Source organism: Aspergillus neoniger (assembly GCF_003184625.1).
Source record: "Aspergillus neoniger CBS 115656 unplaced genomic scaffold BO87scaffold_28, whole genome shotgun sequence".
Taxonomy (NCBI): Eukaryota; Fungi; Ascomycota; class Eurotiomycetes; order Eurotiales; family Aspergillaceae; genus Aspergillus; species Aspergillus neoniger.
Window position 1 is genome coordinate 1 of NW_020291156.1, and position 22,661 is coordinate 22,661.

The following is a 22,661-nucleotide window of genomic DNA, read 5'->3' on the forward strand; positions in this document are numbered from 1 at the left end:
TAAAGGTGTTGGAACTGCATTATCCTATATAAATTTAATTAGTTTTCAAGTTCTAGATAAGTAGTTATTAAGTACTTAAATACCTCTAGTTCTTGTATATCAAATCCTCCATCAGAATTCATATATAGAAGCTCTTCGAAATCCATAATATTCGAGTACTTAGTAAGTACTTAGTAATTACTTGCCGTTAGACTGTAAATTATGAATTAAAAGAAAAGTTGAAATTCAGCGGGAAGATACAGTAATTATAAAGATCATGCGACTTGTTATTGATGACTAATGCTTGTTTTGATCACGTGTAAAGGGTAAGGATCACGCGACCCTTCCCGTAGGGTCACGCAACCTGTAGCCACCGTATAGCCGGGCAGTTTTGAGGCATATTGATTAGTAATATGGCTGGATACCAGCTAGACTAGTACTTCGATCGGGGCTTGAAGGCACTTTCAACCCAGCATTAAGATTCCTTTTGACTAGAAAGGAGAGATCTCAGAATGCCCTCCATTAAAGTCTTCACTCGTTGGCGCCCTCCGCTGCCATCGGAAGCGGCTGCCCCTGAAATCACCCGAACACAGGCCTCCAATCCCGGGCAAAACACCACGATCGCATTAACACCACCACCATCCCAGAAACTCTCTCGCCCCTGGAAAAGCGATTCAGCTTTTACCCAAATATTCAACGCAGATGACTCTAATCGAACTGTCTTCGAACATGTCGTTGCACCAACTCTCCCCAGGGTTTTAGGCGGGCAAAACTGCAACTTCTTCGCCTACGGACACTCGGGCAGTGGGAAATCCCACACCATCATCGGGTATGATTTTGAACAGCCCAGCGAGTTCGGACTCTGTTTATCAGCTGCAAAAGCGCTCTACGAGCATCTATACCAACTAAATGAGAATGCCAAGGAGAATGAGATGCTTCTCCTAGGTCTCCGCATGTACGAGCTGCGGAAAAACATTGCCTTTGACTTGCTCAACGACCGATGCAAGTGCCATATCCGCGAAGGCGCTAACGGGAAGACCCACGTTCGCGGGGAGACGGAAACCCTCGCCGACGGGAAAGTCCGCGTGCGACCCATCGTCACCAAGCCATGCTTTACTTTTGAGGAGTTCCATACTCAGCTGCTGGCAGGCATCCAGAGTAGGGCGACAGGCACATCGACGATTCATGACCAGAGTTCGCGGACACACGCTGTGTTTGAAGTTGAGATTGTCACGAGAGAACTATTGGATGCACGGGATGCCGTCGTGGAGCGACAATCCGAGCTGGTACCGGTCGGGAAACGCGCAACTGATATCTACATCGAGGAGAATATGAAGGCCATTATCCAGACACCGGATGGAAAGTATGTTCCGAATCCGGATTACCAACTCAATCAGAAAGCGATAGATGAGGCCGAGGCAAAGAAAGCCGAATATGAGTCGCGTGTTCAGAAGGCGGAAGAGCATGTTCTAGAAGTGAAGAAGACCTGTCCCCATGCCTGCCTAGGTGGAAAGATGGTGTTTGTGGATCTTGCCGGCTCAGAGTTCTGTCATGACAAGGGTTCCGTGTCCACCATGCGGACAAAACAGACGCCTCAGGAGCAGCAGGAGAGCAGACAGATCAATACTGATCTTCTTGCCTTGAAAGAAGTCATTCGGGCTATGGCCCGGAAGCAGGCCCGGATTCCTTTCCGGTCATCGCCGCTGACCATGGTTCTGCGCGAACACTTTGTCACGGGCGGCGATGATGGAGTTTCGGCGATGATCCTGACCGCTTCGCCTTCATCGGAGCAGTACAACGCAACGATTGATACGCTGAAATATGGTAATTTGATTGGAATGGCCGGAGTTCGTTGAGAGTCAAGGAAAGAATGGCCGTTGCACTCCTTTTTTTCCATAGCTTACATTGAATAATCACGTAGATCGGTAAATATGAGTGCAATCCTTTGTATGGTGCACAGCCCTCGCATACGTTGGAACATGACTGAGAAGTCAAAAGCTTTCGGGATCTATTTCAAGCTGCTACTGAGGAATGGCCTACTTTCGCTGACATCTTTCAGTCCTGTATCGCTGGCAGAGCACTTTGAGGACTTCAGCCAACCACTCAAAGTCCTTCCGCTCGAGATAAACCTGGGCAGACAGTCTCACCCACAACCAGCCCCCGTGCTCAACAAGAGGCACGAACGTCCCATGCTCCTCCACCAGAGTGGTTTGAAACCACCTGACCGCTGCGACAGCCTCATCAGCCTTCAAAAGCGTAGCACAAGAATCAGAAGCTGCCAAATCCTCCCTGAAAGTGAACGGTAAGCGGATAGTTGTCATAGCGCATCGCCTGAGGTTGCTCTGCTTCCCCGGCTGTAGAACCCTTTCCTCCATAACATCTGTTCCCAGCGTCGCAGCAACGACATCGGCAGCCTCATTTGCCAATCTTTCCAGGTATTCGTAAATACGGGCTTCGCCACCACACACCGTCTTGCGGAACTCCAACGCCGCAGGAACACAGAAGTAGGGCGTATCATCGTTGGTAGCGACGAATTCAAAAAGACCCTCAAATGCACTCTTCGAAGTGTCGTCACTTTTCATGACGGAAGGGGCAGTCGCAGGAGAGTCCTCGGACGGGATGAAGCCCCAGGAGGTGGGAATGGTGGTTCGAATCAGATGTTGGTTGCGTTTTGGGACATAAAGCACACAGCAACTCCGGGGGACGAATAGCCATCTATCGAGGGTTGACATATGAGCCCACTGCTGGAAAATTATCGAGAACAAAACTCAGCAGAAACTTACTTATGACAATTACTCGTGAAGAAGTCCGGCTGCAGTTTCCCAAGATCCAACGGCAGCTGTCCAATACCGTGCGCACCATCAATCAAACTCAAAATGCCCTCTTCTCGACAAACCTCAGTGAGTCTTTCAAAAGGAAACCGCACAGCAGGCAAGCTAGTCACCACATCAAAGAGTGCAAGCTTCACATTCAATCCCTCGCTCCGTGCTTCCCGAACAACCTGAAGAAAGCGCTCCACCAGGTCCTCGTGACTAATCGGCATTTCATATCGGACTTTACGAATCTGAGCGGCCCTAGATTCAATAAAGGATACAATGCCCTTTTCGAGAGCACCGTAGACGGTTTCAAAGTAGATAATGACATCATCTGACTTGAATGGCAGGTTGTGGAGGACGGTGTTCACACCTGTAGTTGCATTCTTGACGAAGACACACTCGCTCCGGGGAACATTCAACAGCTTGGCGACCGCCTCCCGAGAGACATCTAGTTCTTTAGGGGTGGTGTAGCGGATAAATGGATCTGGACGCGCCTCAACTTGATCTTGGAAATGGCGCAAGGCGGTGCGGACTGCGGCAGGATACGTTCCGAATGATCCTGGAGTTGATTAGGATCCAATCAGTCTTGGATACTACAACGTTCGGTAAGTTCTATAGCAGGCGTTCTTACCATGGTTCAAATTTAGGAACTTGGGATCAAAGAGAAATTGCTCACGCATCGTTGCCCCGAAGGGGATGATAGATGCATCAGTAGAAGCCATATTGAAGTTAGGTGTATTAGTTGATAGTTAACTAAGTAGATAACTTGTTGTTTCCTTGCGATGACTCAAATCGCGGAGAAGACGCTGGTCGGCCTCGGCAACGGCAGTACGTTTACCGCACTCGGAACAGAAACCACTATTAGCTCGATTGGCCTAATGCCAGTCATTAGATGTGGATATGAGGCACATTTCTCTAGCTTCTAGCCCCATGCCACAGTATTATTGTGTAGTACTGCTTCTATCCGATATCATCATGCGTTGCCGTAAAGAAACAGAATATGGAAGAGAGGGCACTACCGCCCACGCCCTCCCGCTCATGCCAACACTCTCCGCCTCTCTCCGCCTACCTTAGAAGGCAAGACTCGCTCCGGATAAGGTAAAACTTCCTTTCAGAGACGGCATAACTTCACCGCCTATCATATTTGTAATATCCTAGCCTGAGGCAGGAATTTAAGCCTTGAGGTGCGGCATCCTCATGCCTTACGCAGGAACAATACTTAACCTGAAAGGCAGTAGTGAAAAAGCAAGTGTCCACCTTCTCAGGCAGGTGGAGTATAGGGGAGGATTGTGACATGAGTGGAGGCTGGTATGGAGGCACCCTGGCCGGTGTGGCGGTAGTAGAGAGCGTCCTCTATGTGGAAAGAAGTGACATGCGGATGACCAAACGCATCCAATTACTGAAATTCACACATTACTAAGTCAATCTGATCTCATTCATTTTGGAGACAGAAACTAAAGAGTGTCAACGTGACCCAGCAACCACTGCAAATGGCGATACGACACACGGCCCTGATCCTGGGGCTGCTTATGCCCTGATTGGTAAGTCTCCGCCCACATCAACCCGCGCTCATAATGTTGTACGCCCATCACTCCCTGCGGCCCATCCAACCCCCCGTATCCTTCCTGCGCCTCAAAAATCTCGTTCCATTGGAGATCCGGCATCTTAATATCGATCGGTGTGGCAGGTGCAGACTGGAAACCCAGCTGGCCGTTCCAGGTCATGTTCTGGATGGCGAGGAGAGTGCCGTTCGTAATAATCAGATAGTCCCAGTCGCCGTTGGCAATAAGCACACGGTTGGTCGCCTCAATAACACGCGGGAGAGCCCCCTCGGTGGGGTTGGGTGAGTCGTCCCCTTGCTGCTCCGGACCGGGGTCGGAATCACCGCCAGCAAATACGAGGTCAGTGCTGCAGAGCTCCCATTCCACGTCCAGTGGGGCGTGCAGGGCCTTTTTCACATCCGCGCGGTTGAAGTATGTAGAGGGCGCAGGTTCGTAGGCTAGGTCTGTCGGCCAGCCCAGCACATCCCAGAGAAGTGGACATTCATCAATGACACGGTATGGATTGAAGCATGGGTTGGGATTGTAGGCTTCGTAGTAGATCATGTTATAGATGTCGCACTCGGAGTAGTTCATGTATTGGGGAGGTTGAATGCCGCTTGGAGGGAAGGCAAAGTACTCATCGAAGTATGCTTTGTAGCCGCACTCTTCGTAGGTGGTTTCGAGCTCGTTCATGTAGGACTGGTTGAAGTTGAAGAGTGAAGCGTGCTGCTTGACGAAGGGGTAGGCAGGGAGCTCGGCTTGGATGTAGTCCCATTGGCCGATGCAGGCATCGTAGAGGAGGGCTCCTAGAGAGGGGTTGAATAGTCAGGAGTAGTCCACTAAGCTTATGGTGGTAATGGTTATGGGTAGATGGGGCTCGTACCGCTCAAATTGAAACGCGTGGTGTCGTTTCTATCTAGCATTGCCGACGAGATGTAAGGAACATATCGACCGGCGTAGCTCTCACCGGTTATGAAGATGCAAAAGTTCTTTATCCCATAAAGGTCTTCGAACTTTGCAAAAAAGTTGAGAAAGTCGGCGGCAATCTCGACTTCGTTGGTGGCTGTAACATTGCCGACAGAAAATCCGGTTCCGACTGGTTGGTCAACCCTTAATCATCTCAAGTTAGTCACACAAAGTACAGGCTGAATGCGTCCAATTGCCATATTTGGGCAGTAGCGTACCATAGCATGTTCGTCAAGTTGACCCAAGAATATTCGTTAATGACGGGTGCATAGGTACCAGGCTGCCAAGTGAACCTCCCGTTTTCCTGGAAGAAGCCTTGTTCGGAGGAACAGCCTGGCCCTCCATTGAGGTAAACGGTTAAATCGTCCGATGGTTCGCCTATCTTAGGTTGGAAGATATAAAACAAAGATCGAGAACCATTATTGCTGTCATCAATAGGGATCGACCCTGAGTACATCTCGCCCAGATCGAAGTGCACATCAGGTAAGCTTTCCACCAAGTGGGCTATCCAGGGGTCACCATATGTCAGTCACGAATAAAGTTCAGGGCCAGTGAAACGCATACGTTTGGTCCTATTATTGAAGAAGCGGTAGTCAGAAGTATTGCTAGTCTGAGCTCTGGTCGCAACACGATATGTTGGATGACGTTTAGAAAAATGGGCGACAGCCCGGCTTCGTTCAGATTGAGTTGCTTCTGCACCGCTGATCAACAGAAGTGCAGCAGCAATCGTCACTGCAGGTGAAGCTAAAAACCTCATTTTGGATTAAAATCAACCAACAAGATTTGACAGGAGAAGATGTTGTTCAGCGGCCAAGGGGATCAGGTCATCTTGTACCCAACAAGAAGAATTCCTCCGTCGAACCCGATCGCTAGGGGTTGGGCCCATTTACTCCGATATTCTAGCGACGAAACAGATCCATTGAACTCAGATTATATTTCTCGATAGTTCCCATGTCATGATTGGAGCAACCAAGGCTAAAGATGGGTCTGTTCTGCATCGTACAGCTTCTTTACAGATTGGGTGCAATAGCGCACTTTTCGGCTTCCCGACCCCTGGTGGCACGGAACCGAGCAATCAGTCAGTCTAGTAATTATTAACTAGCCAGACGCGTTTGCAGAAAAAAGAAAGTCGAAGATACTCGCTTGGCAAGGAAGTGGCTTAGACTGTTGGTCAGTCCCCGCCATATAGTCTAGCTGGTCGAAGACGATGCCGATCTGAACCGAGTTTGGTCAACCAACGATGGAAATGGTTTTCTCTTTGTAGCGCCAAGACATGCAAGCCGGTCAATAGCCGCGGATCATGGAGCCCATCGGCGATTCCTTACTCAAATTTCTGGCATGAACTCCCCAGTTCTAAAGTTTCCTTACCAATCGAGAATATAGCATGGAAAAGGGACTCTAGGTCAATCTTCATTTAGTCTCTCTCCAATTCTCCCGTGAATAATCCGTTTGTCGTGTGCAATCTGAACATACGTACGTATGAAACCGGGTTTTGGTCACAGACAAATGTAGTTGCCCGAGAGTTAAATCCTTGGTGGATCTTTTCAGGGTCATTAGTCCTGTGTTTGTAATCAGCACGCAGCGGATGGAGCCGAATTCGTCATTTCTCATTCGAGGCCGAGTCGTGATCGTAACCCTAGATTCCCCACTGGACCCTGTGCAAATGCGGTGCGAAATCGACGCGCTTTCCCCAGACAAGAAGCGGAAATTTGATAGTCCCGGTCCCTCGGGGAATTTTCGCCCGCTTAGATAATACGCGTAAAATCCCCCTCCACGTCAAGCCAATTATTAGGGCGACTGACTCAATCCGTACATGGTTCCTGCATTTGATGTGACGATCGGCGGCAGCGTAGCCTCTGCTACGGCAAACTCATCGGCAAACACCAAGCCGATGGGTCGATGTCAACGATCATATCAATCAGGCATCATATCAATCATATCATCCTCCGATCTCGGTTTCTCGGGGAGTTCTCGGCACCCAACTTGAATGCTTGAGATTAACAGGACTTGGGGGGATTGACAGTGGGTTCTTCTTGAGGTGCCTAAAAGGGAAACTCGACCCCTTATCCAGAGAAATCGGATTATGTTCAGGACAATAATGTTTTTACGTCTTGTTCTTTCCTTTTCTTCATACCAAGTATCGCTCACTTAACTCTTACTTGTTCCAGATCTAATCAAAATTTGTTCAGTAAAAGGTAAAGTCGCGACAGTGTCTTTCCTTACATTCATTTTCTCGCTTCTCCATTCTCGCTCTAATTATCCCAATCATTGTAATTATCAGCATAAGGTGGTTCCAGCTACATAGAAATCGGCATTCCCTCCTCGCGTATGTATAAAGAATTAAGACTAATATAGTGATGAAAAGGTAGTCGTTTCAATCGGGTGGACCATACAAGATGGGCGACAATATGGGTCAGAATGTTTCTACCTGCCGGTGACATTCACCATCAAGATCAGCACTGACTACTTCTTCTTAACTCCATCATAACTCCGTGAAGATCCGGGACTTTACCCCACGCAGGCCACGCGTACTCTAACCTCGACTCGGGGGGTGGGGGGCACTCGGCTGTGACCCAGTTTGAAGGGTCTAACTGTCGAGATTGGGCACCTTAGGCATTTATTTCAGATTTTCATACTTCGTCTCTTTGCTTTCCCATCCATGCTCCCAGGTTTGTTCTGGGGAAATGTTGCGTTTTCTTGAAAGATGTTTCAGATTTACCTACGTGTATAGCTTCATGGAATCCAAGCCGACGAGGCTAATGAAATCAGTTGGTGGTCTGATAAAGGGGCTACGAATATCGATTATTGTATCCAATAAGTAAATCTTAGCCTGACTGGCTAGCCGAGTCCAGTATTCCCGGATAACTGAACCAAAGTTTTGACTTAGATACGCTTTGAATTCTGTTAGGCAGACAACATCCCGTTTCTTTGAACACTAGGGCTGCTCCTATTAGCATGATTTACGGAACAACAATATGATAAGTCTTTGCGCTTATATTTAAAACGCATACTGTATGATTAGACGCTTTCCGAAAGACTCTCTTTTATACGTTCAGTAAGATGCAGAATCCGGCCTCGAAAATATAGCCCGCTATTACAGTACCAGTCTTTTTGCAACAATAGCTCGCGCAATCCGTGACAGAAATAGGCCCGATCAATTGGTGTTCCTGCTTCGATTATGTCTTGCACCTTGAATATAAGTGATGGGTTGCAGAGCTCCTGCTAGTATGAATTGGGCATTCTCCAATGAAAGGCCTCTAGTATGTAGCGAGTGTCATGTATGCGTCCGTAACAGGGTGGAGGGCTCTGGTAGATCATATCGACATGATAATAATGATTTCGAGTGACTGAACAGCATCGCGGGAACGACTCGGAGATGCCGACAATGAATATTACGACATGATGCCACGAAATGGCATGTTGAGAAATCGGGGCGGTAGGCCTCAGGCCCATGGAATGCTACAGATTGTGTCATCACGATGGGCATCGGATTTCGCCGGCCAGTGGGTTACACGACGTGGAGGACTTTGGCAAGACAGACCCAAAGGCAGCGACAGGACTAGATGTTAATATAACGCTAGCGTGCAAGCATCATCACCACGACATACTTGACAGGACCTATCATCACTAGTGAAATGCCAGCAGGAAGTAGGTGTAATGTTGACGTTCGTTCATTCGAGGAGTGCAAGAATGTAGGGCCAGTAGTAAATGAAAAAGGCGCGCCTACTTCAGACGTTCAACCTGTGGAAATTCTGAGCAAGGAGGAAAGAAAGCATGGGAACAAAGCAGTACTCCGGCTAGAAGAGTTATTATGAACGACAATAAAAAAACATACAACAGAAGGGATTCGCTGGTGGTCACCCACCCAACTACTAACCTCCCGGCGTGTGGCTTAAGTACGGCTGAGCGGACGGGAAGCCCTGTTTTCCACACCCTGTGGTCGTATGTACTTGTGTTCTCTTAATACTACTATATGTAGTGCAAAACATTATAATCCAAGGTGATATATCGAACACGAAGCCTACCTCCTAACTATTCCACTCTCGATAAGTAGGGAAGGTAGACTTGACACGTACACTAGCTAGGACTAAGCAGCTATGGCGGAAGGCCTGCCAGCGACAACCCTGGACTCGTCCATCAGGATCTTAGTAATCAAACAGAGGAACGAAGATATATATATAATGTTGCGCAAGTGGGTATGCGCTTACCACGAATGCATAGGTATTAGGGGTCCCGGGAAGAAGCAATTTCAACCGAGACATCTAACAAGACAATGTATTTCCTTTTGCCTTTAATAGAGAGCGAAATAAGTAGTATCGCCTGGGTACGCTCATCCTAGACTTCATGCTAATTTCCGATCGTTTGGGATCCCCTTCTTCTCCTCATCTGTCAAGTGCACGTCAAAGATTTCAGCCAGCACTTGTAAGCGCTCATCTTCTGTCTTGCATTCCTTGATAACCTTAGTATTGGCGCCTATTGTTTCTCTCACCGTGTCTTGGAACAAGGTAACATTGCCCACTATCACCTCCTTATCCTCGTCCATGAGCATTTTTGTGCAGGTGACGTATCTGGTGAACCAGGATCGCGGGTTTGTTGATGTGAACCAGGACATAACTTCGTAGTCCTGGGGCAAGAACTCTGTCTCCGTGAAGCAATAGACTGGCAACCACTCTTTCTTGGCCGCATCCGCTGGGTTGTAGCAGACATCGAAGCACCACATCCTCGGTGGTCCGGTGCTATTGGCAGAATGTTTCGCATACGACTCGGGTATAGGGCGTAACTGCACACGAATTAAACGTGGGGCGATGCTGGTCGTCTGGAATCCGTCGCGCAGCGGATATGGAAGGTTGGGACCCTTGGTCATGCCGACATCTACAACGTACCACTCCGCATCCAGTCGAACAAGGTTGAGCATGTGGTTCCACCCCTCATAAGTTTTGCTCTGATTGCGCCGGACCTCTGGGTAGGGACTCATTGCCCGCGACACGCGACCTCCGCAGTTGCGTACCTCATAGCCGATGGAGCGAAGCACCGTGGCGAAAAAGGTGTTGTTTTCCATACATCGCCCGCCAAGCCGGCGGCGAACGATCTTGGTGTAGAGCTCCGACAGATCAAGTGTGACGGTCTTATGTGTGGAATAATGCAGTACGAGATTTTCGAAAGGCACATTGCAGGTATGGTAGCGTGTCAGGGCCTGCAGCAAGGGCAGCCCATGCTCTTTGGTTCTGGCCTGGGTGGCGTCTTTTAGCACAGGGGAGTCCAGATACTTCTGCGGGAGCTTAATGCACTCAAAGTAGTCACGCAACTCGACATCGCTGTACCGAGTACGGGAGCCCTCTCCGAGCGGAAGCTGAGTAAGGACAGTGGGTGCAGGGTTGGACGACATGACGGAATGTCAGTCACAGATGATATCTAGACAGCTTGGGGGGAATATTCAGAGCTGGGCTAAAATCTTAAGTGGCCGGACTAAATATCCGTGAGGAGTGTGAATGGTGATTCGAAAGGCTTCAAACTACACTCTTCCAGGGTACAATGATACTTATACATCCGTGGCACGCGGGAAAGGAGACCTGGGGAAATAAAAGTAAGCCAGCATTCCTAATAGTAGATCTGTCATCGCCCTTGACCAATTTGCTACTGGCCAAAGCATCATCTGGCATTTCAGAAGGCAAAGAATTAGAGTCCCTTACTTTTACAGCTTTGGAACCTTGAACTTGATTTCCTATTGGTTCTTCGATTGCTCGACTAATACCGTAAAAAAAGAAATCTTATTTCCATTCTCTTCACCTAACCTGTCAGCAGCCAGACCGCTAGCAAGCCCCGCTGCTCTCCGCGTAGGGGTGCTGCTCGTGGGGCGGCATGGGTGATTGGCTGGGCATGGCGAGAGGTGTCCCCTGAGCACACCATTGAGCTGCTGTAGCTTGTGGTCAACAGACCAGTAACCCTTGCTTACAATGATGTTGGTGACCAATTCATCTAGGTTTGTACAGTAGAGGCAACCCAGTTCAAGTGACGTGCAAGATGAGCGGGAAGGGCGCTATCCCTTGCATCTGCCACGAACGCCAAGCTACTCTGTAGTGAGTTAGCATACCTAGACTTGCGCAAGCGGCAGGCGTTGCATGCCAGACCGCCGACTCGCCGCTTGTTGCCGGGGGGACGGGGTCCAAGCTCCGATACTCGGTGGCGGATTTCTTGATGCATGTTTCCGTCATTGTAGGCATGAATTGTAATGCGTATGTGTATGTGTGCGCGAGTGGGTTGGGTAGATTAGAAGCCAACAGGGCTGAGTCGGTGAGCCTCGGACCATTAGATTTCGGAGAGCCACCTTAGTAAATCACCGGGAACACGAGTACCTTGCAGGTTTGAACCCTTAACATGGGGGTAAATGGATACATAAAAGTAAAGATCTGCCAACCTGTAACCCGCCTCATTCCCGGTTGTTGCTGAGTTTTCGTGTTGGGAGTGCACAAGATGCATCATACATGTTGAAGGGCACACATACCCGGACCTAATGCTCCTTTAGACCTACGTCTGCTGTTAAAGTCGTAGTATATTTCGACAAGCTTCTTTCTCCGTCACATAGTATCATTCTCCTATCATCTGTTCCGTATCATGCATAACCCCTTACTAATAAGCTACCCATGTGTAGCTGAATATGAGTTTGGCACTGAGAACTCTATTCTACCAAGCAAAGCCAATGTAACAGGGCATCTGTTTCATGAAGGAAGAGTTGTGGATGCTTACCAGTTCATTATTGGTCAGATGTTTACCTTCTTACCGTTGCCTACTGCTACGTCGTTGGAAGCAATCTTATATTGGCTATTAAGTTCAGAGCACATAGAACCAGGAGACACCAACTACGACACGTATCAGAACTTCCTACCCTCTCTATGCAGACGAAAATGTTAACCAGCCTGGCACCTGAAATTACTCTAACTGCAGGGACATATATCTAAACTTCCTGGTAATGCTACGGCAAAACTCTTTTGATGAAATCGCCAACGCAAGTCACATCCCCTCTTTAGGCTATCACCATGGATGACTCTGTTCAGTGTTAGAAAGGCTCTGCTCTAGACGAATGGTTGCGTTGATACTCACCCTCCCATCCCAACACCAAAACGACCCATTGTCCCCTTCACCTTTCTCCTTAATAACCCTCAGCATCCCCTCCACGCTCTCTCTCAGCTGGATCACACCTTCCACTATCCAATCCAACTGCACATTCGCCATATCACTGCCGCAACCAATTAGCGCAACAGATCTCACTTCAGGCAAACACAACCAACAACCAGGGCAGGTGAAAATCAATAGCCGATAACAAGGGTACTCACGTTTCCACCTCGCCCGGATGCAGCGCCAACACGCACGTCCGGACACCCTTCCGCGAAATTTCCGCCGCCATATGCCTCAATGATTGATTGAGGGCTGCTTTAGTCGCCGCATATACGGCAAATCCGTCTTCGTGGCTTCGGAATTGGCTCGCTGAACCGGAGTCAGAGGAAATGAAAACAATTTTCTCTAACGGTGTGGTCGGGTCGATGGAAAGCATCCTTTGGGCGACAATTATCGGGCCAATTGTGTTGGTTTGCAAGTGGTGTGTGAAGGTCTGGAAAGAGCTAGTATATAACAGTCTGTGTGAGTAAAGGCTATATACGTGTCTCATGGACGATAGGCGTACATCTCTGTAGCACGATTCGGATACTGGTTGATACCAGCATTTAAAATGACATTCGTTAATCGTAGCCCCCCATCTCGCACGGCCTTTTGGACATTGTGAGAAAAGTCCTAGTTCCATGTGTCATCTTCCGCCCTTATCAACAGTGGATATGTCTTAACTTTTAACTCACATCGATACTATCAGGCTTGGTAACGTCGCATTCCTCTACGGTGATTAGTGGAGCACCATTCCGAGTATACTGGGAAAGCAATTCGAAGAGCTGTTCAGCACTTGATAGGCTGCGTACTGCGGCGATTACCCGTTCTCCAGAGCTTGCTAGCTGCCGAACGAACTCCAGGCCGATACCTCTTGATGCACCCACAATAACCCATGTTCTGGTCATTTTGATCGATTGTCGTAGCAGGATACATGTGCGGATGTCAACGGCGGGCAGAACTGCAAAAGGAAATGAGATTACGAATATGGATGGGCTTATTTTCGACTCGACCTGCTGCCCGACACGCTGGTCTTATCCTGGTGAGAGGATGAGCGTATCTTTTGCCGAAAGTGGAAAAACAGTGGAGTCAAGTTGAAAGGAATGAATGGATAAGGGCAACCCCGCAGATAGGGAATCAATCTCCAACTTCAATCGGCCCCCGCAACTTCTACCACTACGTAAATATGCCTCTCCCTCTGACGCCAACCCACCGGCATCGGCCACAGGGAGTACGGATGGAATGCACCAAACTATAGTTTACTACTGACGAAGATATCGTAAACTTTTTGACCAAGGCCAAAAAGATCAATCAATTCCAATCTTCTATTTCGTAGTCGTAGTATTGCAAAGGTTGGTGACATTTATACATTTGGTGGCTGAACAATATTAACCTTCATCCCTTTAATCAGAACATCCCGCATTGTTTCTGCCGTCTTAATCCTGATATCAAAGAGACTTTTCTGGGCTGTAGTACTCAAAGCTCCTGGAGCATTCTGATCATCTACGCCATAATCTGGACGTCCAAAACAATCTCAGTTGCTGATATATCCCGACAGAAAATGAAAGCATTCGTTTTGCATACCAATAGGTGGGAGATTGAATGAGATTGTAAAGAATGTTTATAATATTATGATTTGCGACCGAAAAAAATTCACTTTACCCGATCAGGTTGGGATATACGTGATTAGTCAGCGATCATCACAGTGGATAGGATGAGTACTATTTGTCTCTAGAGAGAGCATCAATCGTCAAGTATAATAGAAGGTAGTATATATAGCATTTTCACTTTAGTTTCGACAAGCTCTACTACCGTGGTCCGGAACATTTCAGTTGTAGCAGTATTCTGACAAGAGTTACGCGCTGACTTTCGAGTATCACACGGTTCTGGGCTAAATATATATCAGCGACTCGAAAAGACCCACGTCTACTCACGAGGCAATCGCCACCGATTGAGGCCATCCTAGACGTCTGGTACGCGAAACAGGAAATCAACCGTTTGAACAAGAGTATCGGTAGGCATCTAGCTTACTGAAGCACCACGGCTCTACTCCGACGGGGTGCCCGATTATGAATGCTACCACTCCAAGTGACTGGGTCGATCGATTCTAGCTCAGCGGCCTCGTGAATCTTCGATTAGCTTTCCCACATGGTATTCTAGCCCACCACGGACTGAAGAGTAAGTCATCCAGGTCACTTACAGTTAGATACTAGATAGATTCCACTAGGCACGAAGGCTCCGACCCACTCACATCTTCACTGGTAGCCAGCTGCCGTGTGCAATAATGTCGCGTCAAGGATTCACGCCGAGCAAAATCAAAGTTAGGCCGGTCATGCAAGGGCTACTATGGCGCACAACGGAAGCTTAAGTTCAAGAACCACAAGTGTCAAGTCTCATTGTCATGGAGGGTTCCAGTTGGACGAGAGGGCGCCGCATGCGGTGATGCCCCACTGAACCGTAATCTTGGTCGGACTGCCGCGCAGCCCCGATTCGACGGAATTCTCCGATCTGTTGGGGTGACGTTGTCCGATGAATAACAATAATGCCCTATGATGTATCGAAGACAATGGAATATGGGCCAAGAAGAGTTTTACTCATTCTCTGGCTTATGTGGCTTGTGCGAGGCGAAGGGCTTGCATGATCTTTAGACTTTGGCGCTGTTGCTGCCGAAGGAAGGGGTTATGAGAAATCTGCCAAAAATGAGCGGTGGTCGACCGGCTGGTTCGATTAGGAGCAGCAGTGTAGCATATCAAAACCATACCAGCCGATTCCAACACTGTTACATTGTTCCTTGTCGGGCACCCCGAAAGGCCTGTCGTTGAACCTTTACTTATAACATTCCAGGTAGGTCTCCTCGGATACCCACTTCCGACAAGTACAACTCTGCTGATCGTTTCCGGCCATCACAGCGATCGGTCGGATCGCCATTGTTCCACTTTTTGAAAGCCTGTTTACTAGGAGAAACCCCAATTGAAAGCTTACCTTCGTTCATCAACTCACCAATCATTGTTGCATTTCGGTCCCAGCTTCGGCTTGGCCGCTATTGACCCATGGCTTGACAGCAGTCATCTCGTTACACAACAGCTATGCCAACCAATATACGATCGGATGAGTCCGCGGGAGAAGAGCTTCCCCAGCCGGCCCATCGTAGAGCGGGACCTGGAGTGGGGAGCTTCAGTTTCCATCGTACATCTAACTGGCCATGTCGGATCTTTGCTACTCCAAGCTGGGGTAGCTAGCTACCTTTGAGTTCTGGTCTACCTCATGTTGACGTCTTGCATTGGATGAGAGGAATACGGAGACCCCGTGAAGATGAGGCTATGGAAGATATAAAAATGAGCACGATGTACTCTGTTTGTTTGAGAATCATGATTCAAGTTTGCGTTGAAGAATACAAGCCTAATTGCTATTGTGTGACAACCAACCGAGGTTAAACCGACATTTGTCTGAATGTTCATCACTCAAGAGACTTTCTAACCTTCAGATGACGTTCAGCTCATACTGTTGTTAGCCTTTTTATCATTTAATACTTAATATTTCTGTTGACCCCGTTTCATTAATAATCCAATCAAAGCATCCCCAAAATGGCCACCTCCTTCCAACCTAACGTGCACTACACCTTTGGGTCACCCCTGTCTGCGAGCTCTATCTTCGGCAGGCGTCAGGCCTCAAATATTCTGGAGCAAGAGAGTTATTCTAACAGTAGCTTTCAATCTGGAAGTTCCAGACATGTGTCGAGAAGAGTCAGCAGCAGTGGTAACACTGCACTAGCTGATGTGGTTAACACTCTCACCCGACGGAGCAGCGATGCAATGATAGCATCCAAAATCAACGATGCCGACTATGAGACATTGCTGAACTGGATCCGAGCTGAACGTATGGGGAAGCTACCCCCCGAGGGAAGCAGCTACGACAAGGCCCTGGTCTGGGCTGTTCTGTTCGTGGGACGTCTGCATTCCTTCGATTCAGCCATTGGACACTTCGCTGGCGACAGCCACACAGCGGCTCAGCTGGCTTACGTGTACTGTGCTAATCTACTGGAGGTATGTGTCAGGCCTTTCACATTCTATCATCACAAATACATAATGCATGGTGGATAACGGTTTCTAGCTCGGAGAGCAAAATGCGTCCGCCCTTCAGGACCTCTTCGGGTTCTTCTACCGCTGTTCGACTGGACTCGGCAGCTTATTGGACCGAACGGAGCTCTTCGATGTGTCCAAGGATATCAAGGACCAGCTGATTTTGGCATTGGCTGACCTTGTTACTCTGGTTGCTGGCGTTGCGAGCCACTTCAACCGCGCCTTGCAGAACTCTCAGACGGTGGAAATTGACATCTACCATCAATTTTCCGAGTCGCTCAGCAGCTTTCACAGTCGCTGCGAGACCGTCTCTGACCTGATGTGGAGACACCAACTTGTCCGCGAGGGTCTGAACGGTGATAAAGGTCTGCGAAAACCCTCAATATAGATTGGTGAGATTGGATTACTGACGGTAATCACCGCAGTGACCGAGATAAAGACTATCAGAAGCTGGCTTGAGCCAGAGGATCCAGCTCTCACAAATATCACCGAGAACACTGCTCATTTTGCTCAGGAACGTGAAGAATCAACCTGTCTCTGGGTGTCTCAGTACTTGACCAGATTTCTCAAAAGCAACCAGCAAGTCCTTTCCTTCGTAGGAAAGCCGGGATCTGGTAAATCAATCCTGTCAACGGTCATCAACGACCATTTACAGCATCCGGTCGGAGGTGTTACCTACAAGCCAATCTTTGCGCCAATTAGTGAGTACACCTAGATCATATGGTATTGAGCGTGTCTAATATACCATATAGATGGCAGGGTGGCTGCGAATACTACACCGCGGGCTATTGCGAAGACGATCCTGTCCCAGCTGTTCGGCAAACGCATCGGCAATGTGAGGTTGTACCAGATCTTAGCCGATGCTTATGAGCGGAGCCAGAGAACTGTTGACGAAGATGCGTACGACAATATTCTCTGGAACGCCTTGGGCAATTCCCTCAATGCCAGTCTCAAGAATGCCAAAGAACTTGTTTTGGTCGTCGATGGTGTTGACGAGGCTAGTTGCGGCGAGACACCTTTGCTAAGAAAGCTCCAAGAGGCTGTTCAGAACGCCGGTAACGTAAAACTGATTGTCTTCGGCTCCCAGAAGCCGAGTCAATTCCCATCTCAAACTACGGTGAACGTCACTCCAGAGCTGGTCTTCGATGATATTGCCGCCGTGGCACGTAAAATCCTGCAACAGAGTAACGCTTTCAACTATATGTCCGAAGATGACCAAGAGCTCAATGTGACCCGGATCGCAGAGGCATCACAGGGCTCCTTCCTGTGGGCCAAGCTTGCTGCAAAGCGTGTTCGGGATGAGCATCCAACAAACGCAAATTCTCTGACGAGGTCTATCCAAAGTATAGCCAACGCGGGATACAGTGTTACCGATTTGGTCTCCCAGTCGCTGCATTCGAAGTTGAATGATGATGGGAAGAAGATCTTAACATGGCTCGCAACTGCGGTTCGCCCACTCAGCAAGAGCGAATTAACATCTCTGGTGTCGATTGAATTGAACAAGGCCTCGTATACCGAGCGAGAGATTGATATCCAGCATACCCTTAAGCCTGTTGCATCGCTGGTGTTTATCCAGAATAACATGGTCTTCCTCAGACATGGACAGATCCGCTCTGCCATCCTGGACATTTTTGCCAGGGAGAAGTTCCTTCCGGCCATCAAGAATCGAAACAGCGATTTGACGCAGAGGCTTCTGCTCTACACCAAGCAAGCCGTGAATGAGAGTCATGACCCGTCTTTGAGTCCCCTGGATGAGAAGGTTGCTCAGACCTATCTGGACAAGCACCCTCTTCTGGACTTCGCCCTTCGGTATTGGGTGAACCACGCCAGTCTGGCGTATGGTTGCACCACTGACAAGGAAATTGCCACAGCTGGAAATGAATTAAGATCAGTGATACCGACATCTCCCACAGTGCCATTGTTGGAGATGACTGTATGGGAGGGCAAGTCAACCCCAGCGCTTAAGTCACTGCACGAGACCCAGACGCGTCTCTACCGCCAGATCCTGACTACCAATCACCCCACCACCCTGCAAGCCATCCTGTGCCAGGCCCTATTCTATCGACGTATTCATGATAGCTTGCCTGCCCAAGTTAGTCAAATTTTTTATGATGCGGCGGTGATCAGTAAAGATGTGCTGTCCGAAAGCCACCTCATCACAATGCAGATGACCAAGTTCTACTTGGAAACCACTGCAGACCAGGTCGTCGAGTCTAAGACGGACGTCATGATTAAGCGTGTTCAGATGCTGGAACTGCTTGTGGAGTGTTACAAGATCCATTACGGAGCCACAAGCACCATAGTGACATCCACCTTGACCCAGCTATCCCAGCACTACATTTCCATCAAGGAAGAATACAAAGCCAAGGAAATTGAAACATGGCTCCAAACCACGACAGAAAAGCATCACACACAGAATCACAGTACAACTCGGCAGGTCGACGGATCGTTGCTGGTTCACATCCGCGGTCGTGAAGACACTAACGACCAAGGCAAAACCCTCACTTGGGAGAACATTGAAACAGACGAACTAGTCTCTTGGACTGTGGATGTCGAAAGCCTTTTCAGTCGAGCAGAGAAGGCCGTGGCTGCGGGACATTGGAGGGAGGCAGAAAGCCTCTATGTTGAGCTCTGGCAGCACACTAGCAAGGAGTACCGGGTCAATCGTTCTAGCGAATGGGAGCTGAGGAATGTGAGAGCAGTGATAGCCTATTCCAAATTCCTCAAGTCTCAGACGCGAGAATCCGAGGCAGCCTCCATTCTTAAGGGCTACTGGGAGGAGTATGAGCAAACTACTTCAAGCTCAGAGGCAGTAGTGTCTCACTTCCTTGAAGTCGCGCACCTCATGAAATCGGTTGGGCTGTCCCGAGTAGCTCTAAATGTGTTCAAGCACATCTCTCGGAACAGCACTCGGCAGAGCTCCACCTACCAAGAAGCCGAGCAGTACATCCGGTCCACTAGTCGGGAAATCATGCAGAGCACTAGCTTCGAGTCGTTCCAGACTGAGTCCAGCCTCGAGGAGATTGTGTACCAGTCTTCCAGTACCGACGAAGTTACCGTCAAGGCTTCCAACAAGTTGTTGGAACTGTACTTGTCTCAGCACCGGTGGCAGGATGCGACCAAGATCTTGAAACGGCTTCTGCGCAGCGTTTGGCCGGCCTTGTTTGCCCCTTCTTTGGATGACGTCGTCCTTCCCTCGACAAACCTAGATAGAGCTATCGAGCTAACAGAGCGCCTGAGCAACTGCTATCGGTCCAGACGCTATCAGCTTAAGGAAGAAGACATCCGAGTGCGTCTCTATCGCGCTGTTCGGCGTGACCGACCCGCCGGTGATAAACTACTTGAGAGGGTGACGACTAGCCTGTTGCGTCTGTACGAACGTACCTCTCAAACAGAGAAGGTGATTACTATTCATCAGGACAAACTCCAGGATTACACCAAGCGTTATGGTGGAAGTCACCCTACCGTCCTGAAGGAGTTGTGGACTTTGGCGGAGCTCACCCGTCCCCGGCCCGTGGCTGTTGACTATTACCGCCAGATAGTTTCTATTTTGAACAAGGATTCCGAGACGTGCCACCCAGATGCATTTGAGCCCTTACTTGTGGTTGCTACGGAGCTTTTGAACCAAGGCCGGTACAGTGATGCACTGAAGCCCTGCCGCGTGTTGTTCAACACGCTCCAAAACCCGAAGATCAGCCCGAAGCTCCAGGACCAAGCCTTTGTGCAGACCATTTATGAACGCTATGTCCACTGCCTGCGCATGGTTCAGAGCGATACTGCTTCTATTCATGATGTGACTGTCCAGTATCGTAAGTCGTGCATCAGTCTGTTTGGCTCCACTGCTACGATTACAATCCAAGCGACCAAGACACTGGCCCATATCTGCCAGGAATCCAAGCAATATGAATATGAGGCAATTCAGCTCTACAAGACACTACTTGATACTAGGTCCACCGAGGTGGAAATTGACTATGATGACATTCGTGCCACACTTGACACTATGACCGAATCAGAGAAAGTCGAAGTCCAGAAGGAATTCTCGTCCATGACCGAGTCAGAAGTGCGGAATTGGGTGTCCGTCCGCACCCGCCACTTGTCTTCCATCCGGTCCACACAGGGATGGGCGCATGAGGCGGCACTGTCTCAGATGGAGGAGCTCACTTCCTTGTACACCAAGCGTGGGGAAACTCATCAGACTGTTTCGATCTTACAGGAAGCGACCTCTCAAATCCTGACTTCACAGACCTCTGCCACCCAGTTGACGGCGGCAGCAAAGAGCATTGTGTCCAGCTACATTGAAGCGGGTGAGATCCACCGAGCCAAGGAATTGAGTCAGGAGCTCTATCGCCAGATGATCCTGAAGGACTCTTCCAACGTGTCTCTCTTCGGCTTCGACATCACCTCCAGTCAACGAGAGAACCTGGCCTTCTTGGCTCAGGTTGAGTACAGCCTCCGCGTCCGCGAAGATTCCACTGTCACTCTGAACGAGATTTACTCTACGCTTACCATGGAGTATCTGTTCATGGAGCGCTTCCAGTCCGAAATCAGCTCAAAGAGCACTAGCCTGCAGACTTTGACAGCCACCGTCCCCCGTTTGTACGGATTTTTGGTGTCTCGGAACCGTCAGTCCGCTGCCAACCGTGTTATCGAGCAGTTCTCCAAATACTTCCTCAACACCGAGGGTAGCAGCCTGAAGCTGAGCATTCATCAGGCTAGAGTGTTCACCGAGACTATCTTGGAGTATTTCAGTACCCACAAGTCGCGGGATCTTGTACGCTCGGTGGCCATCGCTTCCTACAACCGGACCACGCAGTTGCTGGCATCGGGCAATTATCAGGCAGCATGCGACCTGGCCTTGACTGCATTCCGCTACATCTGGTCCCACCAAGGCTACTCCTCGGAATCGACTCTAAAGCTGGTATTCAAGCTTGGCTTGGTCATTGCCGGTCGCGATCTCAAGGGAGAACCCCCAGCCTCCACGCGCAAGGAAATGCTTAACGTGTCAGGCACCATCATGCGCGACACGCTGGATTACTTCCAGAGCCACAACATTGACATGGCACAGTTGGATCTTGTGAACCTGGAGAGCTTGATTGGCGTGCTCGATGAGCAGCATGACTACCACACCTTGGCCTGGATTCTCACCTCACTCTGGAACTCCCGGGATACCCACGAGATTTGGAATGCCGAGAACGACCAGGAGGTTTCCCAGCAACAATTCCAGTACACTTTGGCTCTTGGTCGCTGGCTGGTCATTACTCGTTACCTCATTGGCGACTACACGGCTGCCATCCGTTTGGCCGAGGACATCGTCTACAACTGTGCGCGGGTTCAGGGACCGCGTCACTCCAGCACAGTGGAGATGACAGTCCTGCTTTCCCAGATGTACACCAGCGTGGCCCAGGGATACCAGAACCAGAAGGACCGTCGCGAGTTGGCCTACCGTTACTACAAGAAGGCCGCGGCGGTGCACGAGAATGCGCTGCGCTACTTCATCGATCCGACCTCGGTGTCCGCGTCGGAGATGGAGGGAGGCGTCCTCTCGGGACTCTCCTCGCCCGCCTCCAGCCCTGGAGTCGGTGCAGACGAGGAAGGCAAGTATGTGCGGAAGCACCTGCACCTGCTGAAGCTTGCAGTTGAGCGCCTGGGCGACTGGCCGAAGGAGTACTCCGAGTATGAGCGCCTCAACAGTGACTTGTTCCGGACCTACTCCAACGACTTGAAGGGCGTTGACGGAATCGACAAATGGAACCTTAAACGGTTTGGTTCCGGTCGTGCTGAGGCTAGTGATGACCTTCTCTCGACTGGCATCGAGAACCAGGGAGTCGGCTTCTATGAGCGCCTGGCTATTGCCGTCTAAGCTCAGCTAACAGGATTGGTGATGGAGCAAAAGTGTTGTGTTTCAGTGGCTTATCTGGATATCTCAATTTGTGTACGTAATTACAAAGAAAAATTAGGACATAATAAGCACTCAAAAGAGGCGGAAACCCAGAACGAATCAAACATTGAGTGCTGTTAGTAGTTAGTCACAAAATACAATTCGAATTTCGGGTTTTGTTGACATTGTTGTTTCTGTCCATGGAATTAGACACTAAGCCCTACGAAGCAGTATTAAACAATCAGATATT

The 22,661-nt window shown here is 49.2% G+C and overlaps 6 protein-coding genes across 6 annotated transcripts; 2 read left to right on the top strand and 4 right to left on the bottom strand.

Annotated features, from left to right (window-relative positions):
• Positions 1–406: 406 nt before the first annotated feature.
• On the top strand, positions 407–1,909 carry BO87DRAFT_122122 (kinesin family protein). Its single transcript, XM_025617965.1, has one exon. The coding sequence runs from the start codon at positions 492–494 to the stop codon at positions 1,833–1,835; it is 1,344 nt and encodes a 447-aa protein (XP_025476972.1). The 5' UTR covers positions 407–491; the 3' UTR covers positions 1,836–1,909.
• Positions 1,910–2,015: 106 nt separating this feature from the next.
• BO87DRAFT_399316 (aminotransferase family protein) lies at positions 2,016–3,517 on the bottom strand (the record flags this gene model as incomplete). The annotated part of the gene is made up of 3 exons (XM_025625430.1): positions 2,016–2,694; positions 2,763–3,354; positions 3,427–3,517. 3 exons carry the CDS (start codon positions 3,515–3,517, stop codon positions 2,016–2,018), a joined length of 1,362 nt encoding a protein of 453 aa, XP_025476973.1.
• A 732-nt stretch (positions 3,518–4,249) lies between these two features.
• BO87DRAFT_418006 (alpha/beta-hydrolase) lies at positions 4,250–6,345 on the bottom strand (the record flags this gene model as incomplete). The annotated part of the gene is made up of 4 exons (XM_025626846.1): positions 5,867–6,345; positions 5,521–5,806; positions 5,220–5,446; positions 4,250–5,142 (listed from the first exon to the last, which is right to left on the bottom strand). Exons 1-4 carry the CDS (start codon positions 6,057–6,059, stop codon positions 4,250–4,252), a joined length of 1,599 nt encoding a protein of 532 aa, XP_025476974.1. The 5' UTR covers positions 6,060–6,345.
• Positions 6,346–9,644: 3,299 nt separating this feature from the next.
• Positions 9,645–10,854, bottom strand: BO87DRAFT_442045 (arylamine N-acetyltransferase family protein; the record flags this gene model as incomplete). The annotated part of the gene is made up of 1 exon (XM_025628025.1): positions 9,645–10,854. Exon 1 carries the CDS (start codon positions 10,686–10,688, stop codon positions 9,645–9,647), a length of 1,044 nt encoding a protein of 347 aa, XP_025476975.1. The 5' UTR covers positions 10,689–10,854.
• Positions 10,855–12,331: 1,477 nt separating this feature from the next.
• On the bottom strand, positions 12,332–13,362 carry BO87DRAFT_408800 (short-chain dehydrogenase; the record flags this gene model as incomplete). The annotated part of the gene is made up of 5 exons (XM_025626191.1): positions 12,332–12,346; positions 12,401–12,536; positions 12,634–12,918; positions 12,981–13,087; positions 13,150–13,362. 5 exons carry the CDS (start codon positions 13,360–13,362, stop codon positions 12,332–12,334), a joined length of 756 nt encoding a protein of 251 aa, XP_025476976.1.
• A 2,676-nt stretch (positions 13,363–16,038) lies between these two features.
• On the top strand, positions 16,039–22,558 carry BO87DRAFT_442052 (uncharacterized protein; the record flags this gene model as incomplete). The annotated part of the gene is made up of 4 exons (XM_025628026.1): positions 16,039–16,497; positions 16,565–16,774; positions 16,973–17,234; positions 17,286–22,558. The coding sequence occupies 4 exons, from the start codon at positions 16,039–16,041 to the stop codon at positions 22,391–22,393; spliced, it is 6,039 nt and encodes a 2,012-aa protein (XP_025476977.1). The 3' UTR covers positions 22,394–22,558.
• Between the last annotated feature and the right edge of the window lie 103 nt (positions 22,559–22,661).